The 23,473-nt window shown below is 39.5% G+C and overlaps 1 protein-coding gene across 2 annotated transcripts in view; it reads right to left on the bottom strand.

The window, feature by feature from the left end:
- The window catches only part of pard3ba (par-3 family cell polarity regulator beta a), a 168,236-nt gene that overhangs the window by 99,919 nt on the left and 44,844 nt on the right, over window positions 1-23,473 (bottom strand). For both annotated transcript variants that reach the window (XM_077205378.1, XM_077205379.1), the window contains exons 5-8: window positions 19,851-19,942; window positions 12,551-12,637; window positions 10,870-10,995; window positions 9,208-9,644 (exon numbers count right to left, since the gene is read on the bottom strand). In XM_077205378.1, the coding sequence (XP_077061493.1) occupies window positions 9,208-9,644; window positions 10,870-10,995; window positions 12,551-12,637; window positions 19,851-19,942 (742 nt within the window). The remainder of the gene's footprint in view (window positions 1-9,207; window positions 9,645-10,869; window positions 10,996-12,550; window positions 12,638-19,850; window positions 19,943-23,473) is intronic.

The following is a 23,473-nucleotide window of genomic DNA, read 5'->3' as shown; positions in this document are numbered from 1 at the left end:
TTCTTTTGTTTCGAGCTGGTGGTATTGGTGTTGGGTTATCACGTTGTTTAGTGTAGGTTTAGCTAGAACAGCAGTCAGCGGACCCGGAAGACTCACCGGAATATTGTCTTTCTTTTGGACGGGAGGCAGGAGAGAGCTTTGATCCGAAAGACAGCTGTGAGCAGGGTTTTTCTTTCTGTTTGTTTTACTATTCATTTTACCACCATGCTTTCTTTGTGACTCAATTATTTATCATTTAAACCATTGACAATAAATTGTTTTTGTATTGTCATTTGACGTTTGAGGTGTCGTTTTTATGTGTTATGTTGTCCCTGTTCAAACTCATTCAGTGGGCACGTAACATATAAATGGGGGCTCGTTTTGCCGGGTTTTGGACCATATTTATTTATTTGTTCTTCTCGATTTTTCCTTTCGTAAAAATCTTTTTCGGTGGTGGTTGTAGCCTACTGCGCGCTGTGGGAGAGCGCCTTTTGTTTTGTTTTCTCTTTCGACTTTTGCCCATTTAGGGAATTTGGAATCACTCGCAATGTTTGATTTAGACGCGTTTATCATCGCTCCTTCGCAAGAGTTGTTGTTAACGATTACACGTGATGACCTTGTTAGAATCGCGGGCCACTATAAACTTGAAGTGAGTGGTAGCCCTTCCAAGGCTGTTCTGCAGGATATGCTTGTGGAAAAGTTGCGAGAACTGGGTGAGTTTGGAAAAGTGTCTCCTGAAGTATCTACATCACCTGATCTGGGTAAGCGTCTTCTTATTGACTCTTCACCTACTAAAGCAGCGCTAGAATTGAAACGTTTACAGTTAAGAGAAAAGGAAATTGAATGGGAACGCGAGAAAACTAGATTAGAGGCTGATAGACAGACAGTACGAGAACGAGAAAAAAGAGAACACGAATTTAGATTGAAAGATCTTGAATTTGCACAAGCGTTACGCATTAAAGAACTTGAATTGAAGGCTCGTGAGGCTGGTGTTGCATTTAAGCCAGATCAGTTAGACATAACTCGTAACATTCGCCTCGTTCCACCTTTTAATGAGAGCGAAGTTGATAAGTTTTTTGCGCATTTCGAGCGCGTGGCTACAACATTTAAATGGCCTAAAGAAATTTGGACCATGACGTTACAATGTGTCTTCACTGGAAAAGCGCAGGAAGCTTATTCCTCATTAAATCTCGAAGACGCAGCAGATTACGAAAAAGTTAAACATGCTGTTTTACGCATTTATGCTCTTGTGCCTGAGGCTTATCGACAAAAGTTTCGCAGTTATCTTAAGCCTGAAGCTCTCACCTATGTCGAATATGTTAGGGAAAAAGAAATGTTATTTGATCGTTAGCTTAGTTCACAAGAAGTAACAACTTTTCAATCTCTTCGTGATTTGATTATTCTTGAAGATGTTAAAAACGGTCTTCCTCAAGCTGTCGCTACCCATGTTAGTGAGCATAAAAATCTGACTCCTGCTCGCGCAGCCGTGTTGGCTGACGAGTACGTGCTCACACATAAGCGTGTCCTTCCTAATTTAAAACTTTCGCAAAATGTCTCGGGCCATTCAAATATGTCTAAAATGTCTAAAGAGACCGTGCCTGCTTCTGCTCGCTCTCCAGACCGCCGTCCGTCGGGGTCTAGTGTTACCGTTCCGGCCTGCGCCTACTGTAAGAAACGAGGTCATGTTCTGTCTGAGTGTTATACTCTAAAGCGTAAAAACAGGGCGACAAGTCAGCCCGCTTCTTACAGATCAGAGGTGGGGTTGTGTGTTTCAAATTTATCGGTGAGTAGGAACGACACTAAGTTGGATAGGCACGGTTTTGGGCCGTTTATAATGGATGGTTTTGTCTCTTTGCCCGGTGAGCGTGTAAAAACTCCGGTAAAAATTCTGCGAGATACTGGCGCTTCACAGAGCTTTATTTTACGAGATGTATTGCCTTTCGGTGATGAGACTTTTACTGGTGATAGTATTTTGGTGCGTGGATTCGAAATGGGTCATGTTAATGTCCCTCTGCATGAGATTTTTCTTATGTCTGACTTAGTTACTGGCAACGTTACCGTGGGTGTACGGCCCTCCTTGCCCATTGAAAATGTAGCGATGATACTGGGTAATGATTTGTGTGGGGGAAAAGTTTTGCCTTGCCCCATAGTGTCTCATGCACTTCCAAAAACGTGTACAGATGACTTGTCCATTAGCTTCCCTGAAGTTTTTTCCTCTAGCGTCGTTACTCGAGCCATGGCGAGAAATGAACTAGAGAATGGAATTGAGGATCAGCTTGACCTTAGCGATACTTTTATTGCTCGACCTTCACTCTCAAGCGATAGTGAGTTACTTTTGAATTCTGGTTCACTGTCGTTTCCCTCTGATGTTCATAATTTGTCTATGAGTCGAGAGCAGCTCATTAAGGAACAGAAAAGTGACCCATCTCTGTCTTCTTTTTTTTCAAAAAGTTTGTCTGAAGAAGATATTGAGCATACGCCGTATGGCTATTTTTTACGAGATGGTGTCTTAATGCGCAAGTGGAGACCTCTGATGGCCTCAGCGCAAGATGAGTGGAGAGTTCTTTTTCAAGTTGTTGTCCCAGTTGCTTTTCGGGATAAGGTTCTGAGTTTGGCTCATGACCATCACTTGGCAGGTCATCTTGGCGTAAATAAAACTACTGATAGAGATCAACGCCATTTTTTTTGGCCAGGTATTAAGAGAGACGTTGTGAGATACTGTAGAACATGTCACGTGTGTCAGGTTACTGGTAAACCTAACCAGGTGATTCCACCTGCGCCTTTACAGCCAATTCCGGTTGCTTTTGAGCCTTTTGAAAATATTATACTGGACTGTGTTGGTCCATTGCCTCGAACAAAGACTGGGAATCAATGGTTGCTCACCATAATGTGTAGCTCGACTCGTTTTCCAGAAGCTGTCCCGCTCCGCAAAATCACAACTCCGGTCATTATAAAAGCCCTGATGGGTTTCTTCTCTCTTTTTGGCCTCCAAAAACAGTTCAGACAGACCGCGGCACCAATTTTATGTCTCGTGTGTTCGCACAAGTTATGCGTCAGCTCGCGGTCCATCATGTTACATCCAGCCCGTACCGTCCGCAGACTCAAGGTGCACTCGAGAGGTTCCATCAAACTTTGAAGAGTATACTGAAGTGTTTTTGCCTCGAGTTCCAGCGTGATTGGGACGAAGGGGTTCCGTCTGCTCTTTTTGCTGTGCGCGAGGTGGTACAAGAGAGTTTGGGTTTTAGCCCGTCGGAGCTGGTTTTTGGGCACACAGTTCGGGGACCTTTAAAGCTGTTGAAGGAGTCTTGGGTTGCTGAGCCTAAAGATTGTCTCAGTTTGACGAATTATGTGTCTAAGATGCGTAGTAGACTCAGTCGTGCATGTCAGTTGGCTAGAGATAATTTAGGGGTCTGTCAGAAGAGAATGAAGCAGAGATTTGATCAGAGGGCTGTTTCTCGAAGTTTCAGTCCTGGGGATAGAGTTCTCGTGTTGATTCCTGGGTTGGGTTCTGCTTTGCAGGCTCGTTACAGTGGTCCCTATCGTGTCGAACGACGAGTGGGTGACTTAAACTATGTTATCTCTACTCCAGATCGAAGGAGAAAGACTACGTTGTGTCACATTAATCGTCTGAAGCTGTTTTGTGATCGAGGAGAAGGTTCAGTTACGGAGCTCAAATCGCCTTCCACTTCAGTTAACAGAACTGATGTTCGCTTGCCAAAAGTGGCGCTGTCCAAGAAGTGGGGTGCTGAAGTTGCTGCTTCGCTGGCGGTGACGGCGCATGTTGAGAATGTGTTTCCGTCGGTACAACAGGGCGCTGTGTTTAGTCCTTTGTTGGAAGATGAAGGTCGTATTCCCTCGAGGGAGGTTATTGAAGGAAGAATGAAGAATTCTGAGGTTCTTAATGATTTAGATTCATTTTTGTCTAACTTGTCCACCTTGGAACGTAACGACTTAGTCTCTCTGTTTAAGCAGTATGAGAACCTGTTTTCTGATGTGCCGCATCGGACAACGAAAATTGAGCATGACATTGATGTGGGCGCTACATGCCCAATTAAACAACATCCGTATCGTGTAAATTCACATAAAAGGTTGTTGTTTTCAAATGAGGTGAAGTTCATGCTGAGAAACGGCATTGCAGAGTCTAGTAATAGTCCGTGGAGTTCGCCTTGTTTACTTGTTCCAAAGAGTGACGGCTCCACCCGGTTTTGCACGGATTTTAGGAGGGTGAATGCTGTCACAAGGCCTGACAGTTACCCATTACCGCGCATTGACGATTGTGTTGATCGTCTGGGTTCCGCTGTATTCGTCAGTAAAATTGACCTATTGAAGGGTTACTGGCAGGTTCCGTTGACGCTCCGTGCCAAGGAGATCTCAGCCTTTGTAACACCTGATCACTTCCTCCAGTACACCACTATGGCCTTCGGCCTTCGTAACGCTCCTGCCACCTTTCAGAGGCTTATCAACGGCGTTCTTGAAGGGGTGTCCAACTGCGAGGCTTATTTAGATGATTTGATCATCTATAGTGACTCCTGGTTTTCGCATATGACCCATCTTTCTACTGTGTTTGGCAGGTTGTCTGAAGCTAATTTGACCATTAACCTGGCTAAGTGTGAGTTTGGCCAGGCCACTGTGGTCTATCTGGGTAAAGTGGTTGGTCGGGGGCAGGTGCGCCCTGTCCAGTCTAAAGTGGAGGCGATTTTGAATTATCCTTCTCCAACAACCCGCCGCGAACTCCGCCGCTTCCTTGGCATGGTCGGCTACTATCGGTCGTTTTGTAAAAACTTCTCTGCTCTTGCCTCACCTCTCACTGATCTGCTGAGTCCGAAGGTGTCTTATATCTGGACTTCACGGAGTCAAGCTGCTTTCGACTCTATAAAAGCACTGTTGACTACTGCGCCTGTGCTAGCCGCTCCTAATTTTTCTCTGCCTTTTTCCATCGCTGTTGACGCGAGTGATCTGGGAGCGGGAGCCGTTCTTTTGCAACAGGACGGGGATGGTTTTGAACACCCTGTCTGTTTTTTTTCGCGTAAGTTCACCCGCTGTCAGCGTGCTTATTCGACAATAGAAAAGGAAGCCCTTGCTCTTGTGCTTGCCTTTCAGCACTTCGAGGTCTATGTCGGAGGTGCTTTGTGTCCGGTGGTGGTCTATACAGACCACAACCCTTTGGTTTTTCTTGATCGCATGAGAAATTCCAACCAACGTTTAATGCGGTGGAGTTTGATCCTTCAAGGTTGCAACTTGGAGATTAGACATATTCGAGGACGTGACAACGTAGTTGCAGATGCATTGTCTCGGTCCTGTTGAAAATTGCCAAATAAATTGCTTAATTTTTTTTCTCTTCCCTGTTTTAGTTCAGCATGTTTGGGAGTCCTTGCTGTTTGTGGGTTTGTAAATGTTATTTATAATCTGTTTATTGGTTATTGATTTAATCCCAATTTATTTTCTTTAAGGGTGGGGGTGTTACGTTGGTCAGCCTGTTGGGAACAAGGTCTGTGCTGTTCTTTCTCGCTGTCTCTCCCCATAGGTCACGTGACGTCTCGCCAGCTGCGAGTGGGCGGGGCTTGCTGCTATAAGGACGCCGAGATCAACATCCGCTCTCTCTCACACCTGGTTGACGCTCTCACTTTCATTCCTGAGTCGTCTCTGATGGCAGCGCGCGCGCCCTTCAGAGTGCTCGCAGGCGCTCGTCTCCACAGAGGCGTCTACATGGTCAGCGTCATGTTTCATGTTTCTTTCTGATGCCGTTCTTAGCGGGACGCTTGTGTATGTACTACGTCTTACCCGTTTTTCTTTTGTTTCGAGCTGGTGGTATTGGTGTTGGGTTATCACGTTGTTTAGTGTAGGTTTAGCTAGAACAGCAGTCAGCGGACCCGGAAGACTCACCGGAATATTGTCTTTCTTTTGGACGGGAGGCAGGAGAGAGCTTTGATCCGAAAGACAGCTGTGAGCAGGGTTTTTCTTTCTGTTTGTTTTACTATTCATTTTACCACCATGCTTTCTTTGTGACTCAATTATTTATCATTTAAACCATTGACAATAAATTGTTTTTGTATTGTCATTTGACGTTTGAGGTGTCGTTTTTATGTGTTATGTTGTCCCTGTTCAAACTCATTCAGTGGGCACGTAACAAGACACAAAACTGGCAAAAGACAAAGAGATTGATTCGTTTTAGCGTGAAAGTCTAAGGATGTTGACAGATATGAAGGAGAATCTGGAATGCCAGTTGGAAATACATAATTCAAAAGCTCTTATATCTTATTGGTTGTTTTTAGTGATTTTCGACTAGAAAAAAAATGTATAGTATACACTTGGAAACTTTTAACTTACAGACTAAAATTTGAACTGTTTATTGCAATGAATATTCCAAATTTTTAATAAAAGGTGTGTAGCTCTGGAAGTTTTTCATTTTTGTTCAATGAAAATTCAATTGAAAAGGCCTTTCAGAATGAAACAGAATTTTCAAATTAAAAATGTCAATTTAAAGGCTTGAACAAAACTGCCAATGAAAGTTCGATTTCGTCTCTGTTGGGCAGAAATCTCGTATCTCCATATTTCGTCTTTTTTCCATAAATCATTACTATTGGTCACTGCACATCTGTCAGTGGGTTATGTAAATATTTAACCGATGAAAAGTATTAAAAAGAGCTTGTGACTAAATCTCATAACTCCATTGGATCCTCAAACGGTCGGTCAAACCTCATAACTCCACCCGCCTCTATCATGAATGAAGTGCCGCACGCAGTTTGGACCGTCTCTGCTTGTTTGCAATGGAAGACTAAATAAAGGACTGTTTGTTTGAATAAGTACAGCATTTTTTTTACTTGAGAAAGTATATATGTAAAGGCTAATGTTTTATGTACTTGGGGAGCGCAGAAGAGTGTCTTAGTCTGGTATTTGTCATTGAGTCATAGCCAATATTGTCTTAAATAGTCCTTGCGTAGCACTTCATCTTTAATAACATGAGATTTTGGCCAAATGACTGAATAAACTGAGAGCCCACATAGCTAAAATAAACTTTATAACCTGTAAGTTAACGAAAATGTAATGTGATGCTGTTACTGCCTCAGATAAAACACGCATGTCCAAAATTCTCTAAAATGATCTGGTCAAAAACTCCATTTGATCTTGATTTTGGTAAAATGTTAATAATATAATGACACATGCAAGTGTCTGACCATGTATAAAGCCACAATATCAACTTTGACTTTTTTTTCCTTTTTTTTTTCATTTCCTGAAGCAAAGATTTAAAAGCTTGTCAGAATCAAAATTTGAATTCTTGAATTCTAAGTTTGACGATATGAATTTTTGAATTAAAGACTTGTTTAAGAGACCTTCAAACTGCAACTGACTTGAAATAAACCCCAGTGTATTTTGTCTAATGTTAGAGCATTCATTTTCAGTTTCTATAAATAATAAACTAATAAAAGCCAACATCATCAGAGTGTCACTATTGTCACTGAAGTGATTGACTACTGATATGAGTTCTAGAGAGCAAGATGGTAGATAATGGCAAAAACTGTATCAAGCTCATCCGATCCAAGATCAGGTCAAAAGGTCAACTGTATGCTGATGAAGGCTTTCAAGCACTCTGGATTGATAACCTGTGTTTAAGCTGTCGGTTTCTCTCCGTCTCCACCCCTACTCTTTGATAAATGTTTCCTTACAGGGATTAGACAGCTCTGCACTTTAATTTCACACGTGAACACATCTACAGGAGACGGGAGATGCAGAGAGCAGGATGCAGGATGAGGAGAAAGAGAAAGAGAGAGAGGATTGGTGTGAAAGAAGAATGATAGAAACAATGACAAAGGGTGTGGCCTGAAAAAAAACGATTAAAAGGAAGTGGAAGCACTGGAAGAGGGAAAGCAGAAAAAAGAAGATGGAAGAGTGAGTCTCACTAAAACATGCAGGGTCACATTTCAAAATCAATCACAAGAGCAGGCGAAAAAATACATTTTTGTATTTCATGCATAAATATTACTATTAGGTTGTTTTTTATATTTATTGCACATATTTACTTTTTATCTTTATTGCATAAGTATTAATATTTAGTTATTTATATATTTACTGGATACACATATACATATATATATATATATATATATATATATTTATTTATTTATTTATTTATTTTATTGTACTGGTACTGATATTGTATTGGAAATGAGAATGATATTTATTTGCAAATTAGCATATTTGTCATTAAAATGTTACAATGCAAGGCTTAAATATGTATGAATAAAATATAATTATATTATGAATAAAAATAATTTATATTTTCCTTTCCTTTGATTTTGGGGTGAAATATGACCTGGACATGTTACTGACAGGTTTCATGAGATTCACATAGAAACGCATTAAGAGATGAGAGAAAAACATGAATCTTAAAGAATCATGCTAAGATAGCAATTCCCTGGAGTCTCTCGTCTGAAGGGACACGTGAGATTACTGAAGCTGAGAATTGCTCTGTCTCTCTCTCAAACACACTTGAGGGAGAGATGTCATTGAGGATAGCGGCCAATCCAGCATACTAAAGATGGCAAATGATGAAATCTCAAGTCCCAGAAGAGCACCTGACATTAAAGTTTGAAACAATAGCAGCTGTCAATCAGCTGAGAGGAGCGATAAAGACAGAGAGGTGAGGAAAAAAGGGAGATGTTGCTATGCAGCAGTTTTGACATGGGTTAAATCACAGGGCTTGTGACATCACCTCCTGAATCCTGATCAACTGGGCGGAGTTTGACTATTTAAGCTTGAAATCAAAATGAAATGGCATTCACAAGCCATTTTACTTCCACAGTGGCTACGTTTACATGCACAACTTTTGTTTCAGTCGGACTGAATTCATTCCGATTGATGAATCTGAATGTAGTGTTTATGACTACATCGCGTCATACATCATTGCGCTATTTCAACGTTATCGCACATGCGCAGTCCTTTCAGTTTCGTTTTTCAATCCGATCAAGTGTTTACATGTTCTCTTGATCGGATTAGAAAAGGAATAAACCACTCCTTTCATTCGGATCGAGCTCAATCGGATCTATTAAAGTGTTTACATGAGGCTTTTCAGTCCGATTGAGCCGTCAATCCGACTACTAATGAATCATTTGGTTGCATGTAAACGTAGCCAGTGTAGCATATTTTTGAGTAAAAAAATTATATAGAAAGAATGACCAAGTTGATTTTTTTTTTTAAATGACCTGGGAATTCATTTCCCTTCCAGCTTACCTTTCTTCAAATCGATCTTCATTCTCTTCCCAGGCTTTTTGGCGGCCATGTTAACCAGCGCAGCCAGGGCTGGGGTCAGATTTTGGGCGGGGCTCTCGCTACGATCTTTGAGGATGGGTGATGCGCTGACGGGAGGTGAAGGAGTATCTCTTTGATGATTTGATTCAACAGGGGAGTGTCTTGTAGGGCGAAGCTCCTCCTCCTTTAGGGGCGGGGTCTGTGAGACAGGGGGCTCTGGGGACGGCGTCGCTGCATTACTCGGACGGAGATTATGGACCAAGAAAGGACTCTTGACTTTAGGGACCACAGGGGTTGGTTCGGCGCTATTGAAAAGCTGACCGATGAGGCTCTTTTCGTAACGGAGCTTGTTGGCAACAGGAAGTACCTCCAAGCATACGGTCGAGGAGGACATGGCTTGGCGAAACACCTCCTGGGACCTGAAACATCAAGAGCGACACCTTGTCTTATTGTTCTGTAATGGACATTTGTAGATAACATGAATATAAAGACATCCCTTTGGTCCTTCAAAGATTCAGACGAGCTCTGGCCTCCTTAATTAGCACCATTCAAGAGGCTTTTCACTCTCAACGTTTCCATCTTTTTAGATGACTCCCTGGAATTTACCCTGTCACTATAGACTGGTGTGATTATGTTAAAATAATAAGATTAGCAAGGTGGTGCATTACAGATTTTACCATGGTTAAGCAACAGATTATTCATTCCTTATTGTGATTTACATCAAAGTGAAACAGGTTATTGAAAGAGAAGAAAAAAAAACAAAAGGGATCAATGATTTTGATGACATCACTCTGCACTTGCGCTTCTCATCAGATCTTCTGTCCAATCAAAAACTGAACTAAGTTCTCTTTCGCATCTTATTTCACTGTCAAATACATAAGGTTTACATAAACACAGTCATTTATATCTTAAAGGCCCACTGAAGTGCCTTTGAAACGTCCAGAATTATTCAATGTGTTGATACTATGATCTTTCTTCAAAGGCAGATCGTGGAGACTTTTTTAATCACTCAATTTAAAATCGTGATAAATCGCACAATTCATGTGTGAAGACACAATTCGTGTTGCATTGAATCTGTTGAGCAAACTTTTCGGAGTTCAGTTCAGGATAAAGTAAAGGAGAAGTAAAATTGACTTGCTTGACTGAAGTCTTTCTTCTTGTCTACTTCAAAACCTTTAACTCTCATACCCATTACTCTAACTCTTCCTCTAATAGTGCCACTTCGTTTAATCTGTCACCCTTTTGAAGACTGTCCAATACCGTTGATGCCACTTAATAGGGCAATTCCACACTCGCGGCAAGAAAAGACCATTTTCTTTTGTTGTGTTAAAGTTATAGCACTGAAACTCTGCAAGAGAGGAAAAGATAGATGGATGGATGGATGGATGGATGGATGGATGGATGATAATGAATAGATAGATAGATAGATAGATAAATAGATAGATAGATAGATAGATAGATAGATAGATAGATAGATAGATAGATAGATAGATAGATAGATAGATAGATAGATAGATAGAGAAAATAACACAAAAGATGGATAATGAAGAAGGGAATGAAGTAGAGAGAAAGAGAGCGGGTGGATGATTAGTAATCCACATGAAAACAATGAAAGTGTGACAGATGAAAGAGTCGGACACTCACTGAGCGAAGGACTTGTCTATTAACTCGATGTCATTGATCTGCACAATGCACTCATCCTCATGAAAGATCCTCTCTCGTTCAGAGCGGCTGTTCTCTTCGATGGATCGGATATGCAGACCCAGAGTCCTGATGACACATGCACAAACAGATGTAAGACAGAAGGCCATCATATGAGACAAACAATTGAATTCGAAAACTCGTATTTAAGTATCTGAATTCCAAATGAAAATGACTCCTATGGAACCTCGAGCATTCCATTACATCCAAAACAAAACAATTTTTTTATTATTATTATTAAATAAAAATACAAAGGAAATATTCAAAACTGGAGACATTTATTAAGCAAGGTGTTTCATCCGCTTAGCCAACAAAACAAAAAAACAAAAAACACAAAATATTGAATGAATGAATGAAAATTTAAATGAAATGAAATTAAATAAAAAAATATATGTCCGGTATTTACCAGGGAAAGTGTAGGATAATCTCATCTGGTAAAATATGTAGTGATACACCAGGAACAGGGTTTTAATTCTAATTACTGTTTTTTAATGATTTTAATGAAAAATATCAATCATATTCCAGGAACTTTCTCTGAATTGTCTCTCAATATTAGCAATATTTCAAGAACAGACTTCTCAGGTCAACCATTTCAATGATCAATTCCATTACTACTGGGAAAATTAAGTAAATACAGGATTTAATTTGCTGTTACTTCCTTTAGGGTTTCCTTTGAGACTCACACAACCCAAAGAGTAGTTCAGCAGGTCATCGGACAGGTTTGACCACCTACAGAGAGAGGGTCTATTTCCATCCGGAGCTCAACAGGGCGCACAGGCCCCAACAACAGGAAGCATGTCACCATCCACCCCGGGAGGACTTCCTGTCATGCAGCACGTGTGTGTCCTTGCCCTGAGCACTTAACTTTTGACTTGTTCATGCAGTCTGAAAGAGCCATTCACCTAGCTACTTCCTGAAAGTGTGTGAGTGTGTGATTATGGGTAAATATGAATGGGAAACTGCTGACTAACAATACTGAAATTAAGTAATGCACGCATGTCCTAGATAGTATTTATAAAACAATACACAATATGTATGTAATATTATCTGAATTTTACACGACTTTGAAATAAATTCAATAGTTTTGTATGCGTTAAATGTTGTCACAATGATTTTGATTAAATAAATGATTAAAATAAATGAAACCTATTATAAACCAAAATATTTTTTTTTTTTTAAAAGCATTAATATGCCAGTCGACCACTTGGATACAACACAGACACTAAACAATTTAATAATAACAACATCTTTGTTAGAATTTCCACAAAGGAAGAAACGTGTGTTGTTAATGACAATAACAGAATTATCAATTTTGGGTTAACAATCCTTTTAATCTCATGTTGCTAGATTGTCAACTGTATAAAAGTTTTTTTCTAAACTACTACTAGTCTATAGTCGATTAAGTGTCAATGCATGAGGATCGAAAAGCAGAATGTCTACAACAGTGCACCTCATAGTGGTCCATTATCATGAAAATGTGTGTGTGTGTGTGTGTGTGTGTGTGTGTGTGTGTGTGTGTGTGTGTGTGTGTGTGTGTGTGTGTGTGTGTGTGTGTGTGTGTGTGTGTGTGTGTGTGTGTGTGTGTGTGTGTGTGTGTGTGTGTGTGTGTGTGTGTGTGCTTTACCTTCCACTCAGTGAGGAGCAGTATGATATGACTTTGATTCCCAGAGGCCCGAGGTCTCCAGAAATCTTCACCGTCCGTGTGAGACTGCTACAGTTAGGAAAACACAATGGTGCCAGAGGTTAGTTGTTAAATGTTTCTTGCCAGAAAAACAGAAGACAACTTCAACAAACTGAAAAATATATTTTTGAAGTGGAAACTTTCAGTGGAATGCAATTACATTAGCAGAACAACAGTCACCTGTCAAAATGACAAGCCCAAAAACCATTACGGTAGGAACTGTCTTGGATATCAATGGAGTGCTCCCCCCGTCACCTGCATCATTTCCTCAGGTCGAGAGCTCTTGAAAAGTGTGTTGCATTGTAGCATTCAATCTGACTCCTCTGACTGTGCACTTACATTGTACAAATAGAATACACTAGATTTTCACATATACTAAAGTGGATGGATGGATGGATGATAGTTATAGGAACTCAGTTATAAGAACCACTGGGCCAGTTGAGAAGTGCCTGGACTTTGCCGTCAGTCCACGTATCGCTGTTTTCCATGTTCGTGGAGTATGTAAACTAACTTTAAACAGCTTTTTAAAAATAGAGGGTGCTGGCGTTTCTAATAGCATGCGTTCGGTCAATCAACGTACATTTACATCACTGGTAGTTGCTATTGTGCTGAGTTAGACCCTACTCTGAAGCAGGGGTGCGCCGATCCGATACTCAGTATCGGTATTACTCCGATACTACCAATATTTGCCGGATCGGGTATCGCCAGACGAGACCATCCAAATCCGATCCGATATTGTAGCCTAGGAATGTTATTGTTATACAACACAAAAGGCACAAAAACATTATAAAGCACTATAATGTTTTCGTGTACTAAATTCCAAGTTTTCTGAAGCCATTACATATAGTTTAATGTGAGGTACAGATTTAAATCGTTAAATTAATCTTCACCTAAGTGCTTCCCTCCGCTGCGACTGTCAGTCATTCTCATAGTTGCCAAGTCTGCTTATAATACGCGACTTTGGGCTTTTTTTTTGTAAGTCGCGTTAAAAAAGCACAGGTTGCGGGTTTGCGTTTTTTTGGGCTTATTAAAAAAATATGGTTGCTTGTTAGGAAAATCTGACAAGCAACTTTGTTTTCTTTACATCTATGGTCACGGTTGCCGTTTTCTCAATCTCCAATACATTGATTGACACTGTCTGCTCACAGCCATAGCCAATCAGTGCAATTGTATAAGTGCTGTGGCGTAATTCGTCAAAACAATGCGCCGAATCCGCCCCCTTGTTGGAGAAAAATCCCGTTCAACGTGCAGGCAGCCGCGTGCGCGACGCTGTAATCCAATGATAGACGTTGGGGAGATGATGGACAGTGCAGGGGAGAAGAGGGATGACCTTCTTTTGTAAGGTATATTTGTAATTTTTACAATGTTTTTGTAGTATATTAATTATCACAGGCTTTAATAAAAAAATAATAAAAACTAGTCTATACTAACATAAAATACATATGGGTCAAATTTATTTTATTAAGATATATATATATATTTTTTTTTTTTATAGTGTGTGTGTGTGTGTGTGTGTGTGTGTGTGTGTGTGTGTGTGTGTGTGTGTGTGTGTGTGTGTGTGTGTGTGTGTGTGTATGTGTGTTACATATCCCCATCTTTTCTTGATTGTCTTTTTGTCCTTTTCCATCTCTCCAAACCTTTTTTAAATCCTTTTTTTCCTAATCCGTTTATCCTTTTCTAATAAAGCAGTGGTTTCAGTTTAATATGTTGCAGGCTCATTTATTGGTAATAAAAAATAAATGATAATGTTTATACTAAATAATCTAATAATATTGGGCTTGTTTTGGGCTTGTTTCTGAAGCTACAGTTGCTTATTTGTCTCACGAGAGTTGGCAACTGTGGTCGTTCTCCATCCAGCGTCAAACAGCTCGTCGCACTCGGGTAAAACAGTCAACACGATGAAACTCTCTCCAAGATGAGTCAATGTTCCTATTATTATACAGTAGATCTGTAGATAAAGGTCTATGGTTTTGATAAAAGGACTTTAACGTGCTGGAGTTTCACATGTTACTTTCTACCGGGTGTCTGTTAGATCACAACACAACTGATCAGTGATCACAATACTGGAGTAGAGAGCGATATAATTGCTCTTCAGGCGCACATTACCTGAAATTTAAAACTGTTAAAAGGCTCAAACTAATGAATAGATAAAGAAATATATGTATATCTCTTACTTTTGTGCTTTGAACTTTTCAATGTGAAGAGCTGCGCGCCGTGACTCCATGTTGCTTCGAGCGCATCATTCTGCACACGGGATGCGCATAAGGTTTCGTGCCGCTCTGAATTGGAGCCTTTCATATTACAATACTTTTGCGCAATGGTAGTTTATTGATAGCCTTAGTTGTTCTGTCCAATCTATCATATGTTGCTGCTTCATTAAAAATTTGCGCTTAAAATTTTAAAATAAATGTCTTTTAATCATATAGTATATACTGTATTTTGTCTGTATTGTTTTACAAAGTAAGGAAAATAATGTTTAAGTCAAGCTTTGATACCTTTAACAAAAGAATAATCACGGTCTCTTCCCCACAGTGAGGTATACAGATACAGTTTATTAGGTAATTTGTTTTTTTTAATTATTATTTTAGTATCGGATCGGTTTCGACCAATACTGAGTCCCAGGTATCGGAATCGGTATCGGAGGCAAAAAAGGCGGATCGTGCCAGCCCTACTCTGAAGTAGGAGTTCATTTATCCCGAGTTCCTGCGGTGCGAATACAGCAAAAGGCAGACACCTTCCGCCAATAGTTATAGGAACTACGAAAACGTTCCTCCAGTGCAAAAGCCGCTTATGTGACCATAAGGAAACACACATAAAACCTCTAAACAAAACAATACAGGTTTATTAGTTTTAATGGCACACGCATTTGAAGGAACTTTTACCGCCTCTACTTGAAGTTTGGTACTGTCACTGTAATGCAATAAAGCACGCCAAGTATACGAAAGGGACATTTGCGATGCATTGGACCAGCATCTGTGTACTTGCGGTAGAGAACGTTTCTGGCCTACAGCAGTCAGAGCATTTAAAACACAAACCCACACACAAACAAAAGAGCAAAAGTATTCACCATCTACTTTGTACTCTTTTCGACACACGCAGCAAATCCATTTGCTGTTTATGTCCTGCGGGACGACATTAATGACCAAACAAATGAGCCGAAAGCCAGCAGAGTCACTGCCATTCAGTGTGTCTGAGATGAGAGCTGGAGGCAAAGGTGTCTACCTGCATCTCTCATCACAATAAAGACAGAACAGAGGAAAGGAGAGGAAGAGAGAGGAGGATGTCAACTCTTACATCTTTGTCAAAAAAAGGCTTTTCTGGAAGACTCAGGCAAGCAATACAATCACAGTTTTTCACAGAAATGTTTTATCATATTAATATAAGTATATATACTACAGTTAAAAAGTTTGGGGTCGGTAAGAGTTTAAAGATTTTGAATTTGATATTTAACAAGGCTGCATTTATTTGATAAAGAAAAAACTAATATTGTGAAATATTATTCGAATTTAAAACAACTGGTTTCTATTGTAATATATTTTAAAATGTAATTTATTCCTATGATGGCAATGCAGATTCTTCAGCAAACGTTAGTCTCACATGATCCGGCTAATATTCTGGTTTGGTGCTCAAGAAACATTTCTTATTATTATCAAAGTTGAAAACAGTTAAAATCGTGATGCATTGTTAATTCAAGGTTAGAAATTTTCACTTTCTGAGGTTTTTTAACATTAACATTAGTTCCCCTAGCCTGTATTTGGTCCCCTCGTGTCTAGAAATTTCAATCGGTGTAGACCGAGCTTTGGCTATCGTTCTCTGCCTGTGAGAAAATGAAAGCTCAGACGGGCTGATCTCGAATCTCCTCCGTATGACGTCATACGGAGGAAAGGTTACCTCCCCTTTCTCTGCTTTGCCCGCCCAGAGAATTTGTCCCGCCCATGAGAAAACGAGCTAGAAATTACGAACGCGCGCAGGCGATTTTAGTTTTTCCTAGAGAAATATCGTGGCGTGTGGATGAGCGAAGCACAACAGTTGCTCAATATTTGGATGCACAAATGATCACCAAAGTATTTTTTTACTTCCTTCATCCAATCCCCAGAAGGATCAATGGATTAATTTAATTTACTCTGGAAATGCACCGACACAACACAACAAAGTTTTGCATGTCTGCAGGGCTGCCAACTCTCACGCATTGAGCGTGAGACTCACGCAATTGACCCAATTCTCACGCTCTCACGCCACACCCCCGATTTCTCACGCTGAAGTGTCAACCCGGTCGGTCAAATGCCTGACAGATGAGTTTATCCATATATCTACCTGTAGAGCCACTCGTGATCGACTAGTTATACCGCAAATTAGTTAAAATATCCCGTAATCTATCTAGAGCGAGCGTGCATGCGAGACAGAAATTGAGCTTCAAACTGCGTATGCCCAGCAGAGAGGTAAGTGAGCGAGAGACCTTGGATGGATGTATGGATGCACACATACGCACGCATGTCAGCCAATCACAGCAGTGGGCGTTTACACTGAAGTCTCACAGCAGACACGCCCCTTTAAACAGAGCGTTCAAATCAGAGGCTAAAATCAGGCTAGGAAAAATGCCTTTAATTTCTAAATTATGACAATTTTTGATCTAAAGAAAATACTAACATCATAAGGGCAAACCAGGAAACATTATAAAATAATAAAATAATCCGAAACCGAAATCTTTTGTAACATTTTATGTCTTTACTGTCACTTTTGATTAATTCAATTTTCTGTATATAACTAATAATTAATTACATTAATTCTGCACAGAACCAGATATCCTTAAACAAATATTGTGCTTTATTTTTGTCTCTTAGTTATATCTAAATTTGAGATATACTGGTCCCTAAAGTCATGTGAAAAACTGGTCAAATGGAACATTCTTGTCTAAGTGGTCGCCAGAACAAACTACCATGTGACTTATACCATGTGATCATGTGACAGATAATGTAGATACAGATTCGTAGTTACAGACACATCTGCTAAATGATGATACAAACTCAACCAACCACTGAGATTAGGAAACATTCTTCAACACAACTTGATCTACAGAGTACATTACCACAACTAATAAACCTCCTCTCCATTCATTTGCATTATTCCCAAAATAAAAACCTCCTCTGCCAATTTGCATGTGCCCAGTGTGGCGCGGAGCATCCATGAATTTACATGAATAAAAACTGAGACTGGCAGCAGCTCATCAAACAGATACAGAGCTTATTTCTGCTCACACACCACAACAGCGAAACACACAGAGTGCGCAGAGAGGGGAAAACATTTATATTTCCCTGTGCTCAATTTCAAGATAAAAGACAAAAATACTTTATGAAATACTTTCATACCACAATTCCATAAATTATCTGAAAAAGAAATGAGAGAGCAATTTCACATTTGAAACACAGCCTCAGAATCGACTTGTCTTTGTCACTGTCTTGCTGAATGTTTATAGTTCAGTTTATTTTGTTTCTTAAATTTGAATAAACTCTTAAATTATATTACAAACTTACAGAATATCCCATAAACTTACATTGAGGGATAGGTTTCAAAGTACATCTACAAAGAAACTAGAACTTTCGGTCACTGTTATTTATGTGGTTGCTTTGGCCACACCACACAATAAAACTTAATAAATGACCTAATTTGATGTAAAAAAAAACAGGCTGTGATCAAGGGACCGAAGTACAGACTATCCCATAATATTTTCAACAGTTTCTGTCCATTAGATATTTGTGGAAAGACACAAATCAAAGATCAACACTAGTCCCCCTCACATTCTCATTTTAATTTGTGTCAAATTAAATGGCATCTTATGCAACTTTACCCAGTGCGTCAACCCAACTTGTGTGGTTTGGCTATGGTCGGCAACTGTTCATGTCCAGCCGAAGATAATGATGACATTAATATGAAGGCTAAAACCTCAAAGTTTAATAATAACTATTAGGCAGGAAGGGGAAATGATTTTACCTCACAGAATACAGAGAACTTAAATAAGCACTCTTATTAAAACCTGATTGAATCCCAGATAGACCTCAGGGGCTTCAGCTGAGGTGATGCGGTACTGTAAACCGCTTCAATGTTTAATGAGCTGTAAAAGTGTGTGTGTGTGTAATGCTGATTGACAGAGGCACTGAAGAGAGGCGAGAGATAAACTTCATCCCTCTCTCAGGGAGAAGAGATGAGGTCACATGACCTGTGATAAGAGGCACGACTGAAGAAAACGGGATGCAAGTCTCCTATTCTGTGACTATGGCAACAAGTGTACATATTAATGATGATATACACACATAAACTCTAGTGCTACTACGAAATACTGAATCTGTGTCCTGCCGTACGCATTAAAGTGAAATGATCTACTGAGATCGCAACGCTCAGAGTCGACCTTTCACACTAAGATCTGTTCTGTTGTTTCCATTATTTTCGCTTGATAAGGATTTCAATAAGAAAAGCTGCTTCTAGATAAGCATTAAAAAGGTTGTTTAAAAAAAGCATAAGCACATGACATGAATTCTGACTTTAAACAGAATTCGTCAGACATATTACAGTGTACTGTTGAATACTAATACTGTAAATAATTTAAGTAAATATTTATGCATTCAAATAAATATAAATATTTATAAATAAATATATTTAAATAAATGTGTCCAAAATAAAACAGCAGGTAACTACTTATGTATTTAAATAAATATGTATAAATACTAATTTTTTTTTAATTTTAATTTTTAAAAAAAAATCAAATTAAACAGTATGTACCTATTTATTTAAATAAATATAAATATTTATAAATAAAATGTATTCAAATAAATGGATCCAAATTAATTTCACCGATAAATGTAAATATTAAATATAAATGTAAATATTTAATATAAATGTAAATATTTAATAATCTATATATATATATATATATAATTTTTTTTTTTTTTTTTTTTATGAATGAATGAATGAATGAATGAATGAATAAATGAAATAATTAAAGATATATAATAATGTGGCAACAATGAGCAAAGACATCATGTCCAAAACACATTAGGGCCACAAAACCACACACCGAAACAACCATAATCTGACAACAAAGACCTTCCACTAAACAAAGACCCAAATTAATCTCCGGGCAGAGAGCTCATACTAATCAGTGAATTAATATGATTTCAACCCTCACTTATGAATGTAGAAACACAATCATACACTTATATACAGTACAAGCGTACATTAAGTACCTCACCTTAAGCTGACTTGTCCAGTCCTAGAGTTTGGGACGTCCACCTTGGGTTTGTCCATGGCTCCTCCCTTCACAGTCGTTGCATGACCAACACCCTGTCAACACAAAAATACACTTATGGTGACTTCAGTTTCTCTAGAGGATCCAAAACAACAACACCAAGCTTCAATGTTCCCTCCTGAGCACGATGCCAAAGAGGATAAAAAGTTTGCCATTGAAAAACTGCAATTGCGTCCTTTCCGTCTATCTCTGTCGGTCTGATCTCATCCACTGTTTTCCTTAAGCGATTAATATCTCACCTGGGGACAGTGATCAAAACAGACAAAATGCAAATGAATATAAAACATACACAAAGACGAGGAAAAACAAAATGATGCACCATTAAAGGGAATTTCCACTTTCCTCACTGTGGAGCCGTAGCTAATGGTGGTCCAGAACGCACCCTGTACTTCACTCAAGCCACACACACAAACACATGGGACCCCCCTCCTCACAGGATGCATCAAACACACAAAAAGTGACCTAGATTATCTGAGGAGAGAGCGATTATCCCCCCGCTAGGCCACATGCTCCTGAGGGCCACAGGGGCAGCACAAGCAGTGGGGCTATTGTTAATGTGCATCTCCCATCTTTATTGAGTGCACACTGTGCACATGAGGACGACAACAGAGATATAGAGAGTTTAATGGAGAGACGGTTGGTTGACATAACCTTTCTGAAAAGGGAAAGCAGAAAAATTAACAAAAAAATGACTATAATGACGTTTTGAACATTGGCCATAATAAAAAAAAATGTTTCTTGAGCACCAAATCAGCCAAATTTTGAAGGATCATTGTATTGGATAATTATATTTAAAACAAAATATCAGTTATGGTAATCATCAAATCTGTATCAGTGGTTGTAACAGAAAAAATATTGGTTCTTGTAACTGATTAGCTGTAAAATATTTGTTTTTTTCTTATCAGGTGATCAGTAGCAACTGATTATGCACCCTCAAACTTTCTAAACATCAATAGATCTATTTTTTTACACACAAATATGTATGATATAATCTGGATTATACAAAGCTGAAAGTAGATACAAAAGGCTAACAGTGTGCATAGGCAACACTTGAAAATGTATAAAAATGTATAGATTTAAATATGTATACATGAATAAAAAAAAGTGAAATTAGCCAAATTTATGAAACAGTCAGATAAAAAACGCGAGAGGTGTTTCAAACATGAGATGCTAGGTGAAAATATTTGTACTTTAAATAAATCTCAGAACTGTTCAGATCATTAAAAAGAAAATACTCATATTCCTGACAATGCGGTTTTTGGGTGTCTTTGTGGAAACTAAATAGAACTAGGAAAAAAAACTGACTGTAATGTGAGGATTCTGCTAATATGTTTACGACCTAAATAAGCTTGAAGTAAACACAGTAAAACATTCATGGTCAGACGCATCAGCCGTGCGAGCAGAGTCTATATTAAATATGTGTGTCCTTGGCTCTCGGGGTGCACGGTCTGTTTGTGTTTACATAAGACTTATGAGCAGTGGGTACTGGGTAAACTCTTGGGAATACAGTAAGCCTAATGAGAAAGTTTGTAAGAGATTGTGTGGGGATCTGCATCACAAATTTCTCTACAACCTCATCTCATCTCATCTCATCTCATCCATCCATCCATCCATCCATCCATCCATCCATCTATAGCTGACTGAGATATTACAACAGCAAAGCCTGATCATCAATCTACTGTACATAATAACTTAGCATAAGGGCTAACATAAGGCATTTATATACAATGAGATTGTATATTTTAAAGTACTTTGGTGTACCATGCCAAATACCATGGTATTCGAGTCAACTATCTAAAATAAATAAACAAAACCAAAGTGAATGAATGAACAAACGAAAGGAATGAAGGAAGGACGAACAGATGGAAGGAAGGACGAACAGATGGATGGAAGGAAGGAAGGAAGAAAGGAATGAAGGAAGGAAGGACTAACAGATGGAAGGAAGGAAGGAAGGACGAACAGATGGAACGAAGGAAGGAAGGACGAACAGATGAAAGGAAGGAAGGAAGGACGAACAGATGAAAGGAAGGAAGGAAGGATGAACAGATGGGAGAAAGGAAGGAAGTACGAACAGAAGGAAAGAAGGAAGGAAGGAAGGAAGGAAGGACGAACAGATGGGAGGAAGGAAGGAAGGAAGGAAGGAAGGAAGGAAGGAAGGAAGGAAGGAAGGACGAACAGATGGAAGGAAGGAAGGAAGGAAGGAAGGATGAACAGAAGGAAGGAAGGAAGGAAGGAAGGACGAACAGATGGAAGGAAGGAAGGAAGGAAGGATGGAAGGAAGGAAGGAAGGAAGGAAGGAAGGAAGGAAGGAAGGAAGGAAGGAAGGAAGGAAGGAAGGACGAACAGATGGAAGGAAGGAAGGAAGGAAGGAAGGAAGGAAGGAAGGAAGGAAGGAAGGAAGGAAGGAAGGATGGAAGGAAGGATGGAAGGAAGGAAGGAAGGAAGGAAGGAAGGAAGGAAGGAAGGACGAACAGATGGAAGGATGGAAGGAAGGAAGGAAGGAAGGAAGGAAGGAAGGAAGGAAGGAAGGAAGGAAGGAAGGAAGGATGGAAGGAAGGAAGGAAGGAAGGAAGGAAGGATGGAAGGAAGGAAGGAAGGAAGGAAGGAAGGAAGGATGGAAGGAAGGAAGGAAGGAAGGAAGGATGGAAGGAAGGAAGGAAGGACGAACAGATGGAAGGAAGGAAGGAAGGAAGGAAGGAAGGAAGGACGAACAGATGGAAGGAACCAACAGATGAATGACCAAACAAACAAATGGCAAGCAAACAAAAAATAAAACCAAGAATGAACCAACCAATTCGTCAAATGAATGAATAAATGAATTAACAAAAAAAAATAACAATGAGAGGAAGAAAGAAAGAAACAAGCAAAGAACAAACCAACCAACAAATAAACTAATAGCAGAACAAAAACTAAATGAAAAGATAAAGAAACTAACAAAAACAAACAGCCACACTTGAATGAAGGCACAGATTCCTTCAGCAGAGTCTCGTCCGGGTGTCCCACATCACAGCATTGTATGAAAATCAATTAAAGGTCCCAGGTGTTTATGAGAGCGCTGGCCATAATTACACATCTCATGTTCATGTTCATGTGTGTTCGACCTCCTCAACACATCTGATAATCATCTTGTCTTCAGTCTAAAACATGACTGACAAAACCAAGCAAAGAATCCCTGCCCCGTCTCATATTTACCCAGTTCTCCTGTACACACAGTAGAGATGTGAGCAGAGCACAGCCCAGCACAGAGAAACTCCTCAAATCATTTAAAGGTGTGCATGCTTCAGTGGAGGTGACCGCCGGCTGTGAGCTTCGGCTCCTGGGACAGATGATAAGGGACTGGGAGAGCTTCAGGGTTCCCTGTCTCTACGCAGAGTTCCTCCAGGGACTTTTCAAAAAGGACTTCCATTATATCCGAAACTGCAGTGTGTACTTCACGTACGTGATTTACACAAGTAGGACATTCTGTTCCTGGATCAGATGTTCTTGGAACAACATTCCTATTCAGCAATCATTACCTAACCTTACTCCTAAAATAAATAAGGTTCATAAGGATATTACTCAAGATT

Source organism: Siphateles boraxobius, unplaced genomic scaffold (assembly GCF_051911475.1).
Source record: "Siphateles boraxobius isolate OS27281-9 unplaced genomic scaffold, OSU_SipBor_1 53, whole genome shotgun sequence".
NCBI lineage: Eukaryota > Metazoa > Chordata > Actinopteri > Cypriniformes > Leuciscidae > Siphateles > Siphateles boraxobius.
This window is presented reverse-complemented; position numbering and strand designations above follow the sequence as displayed.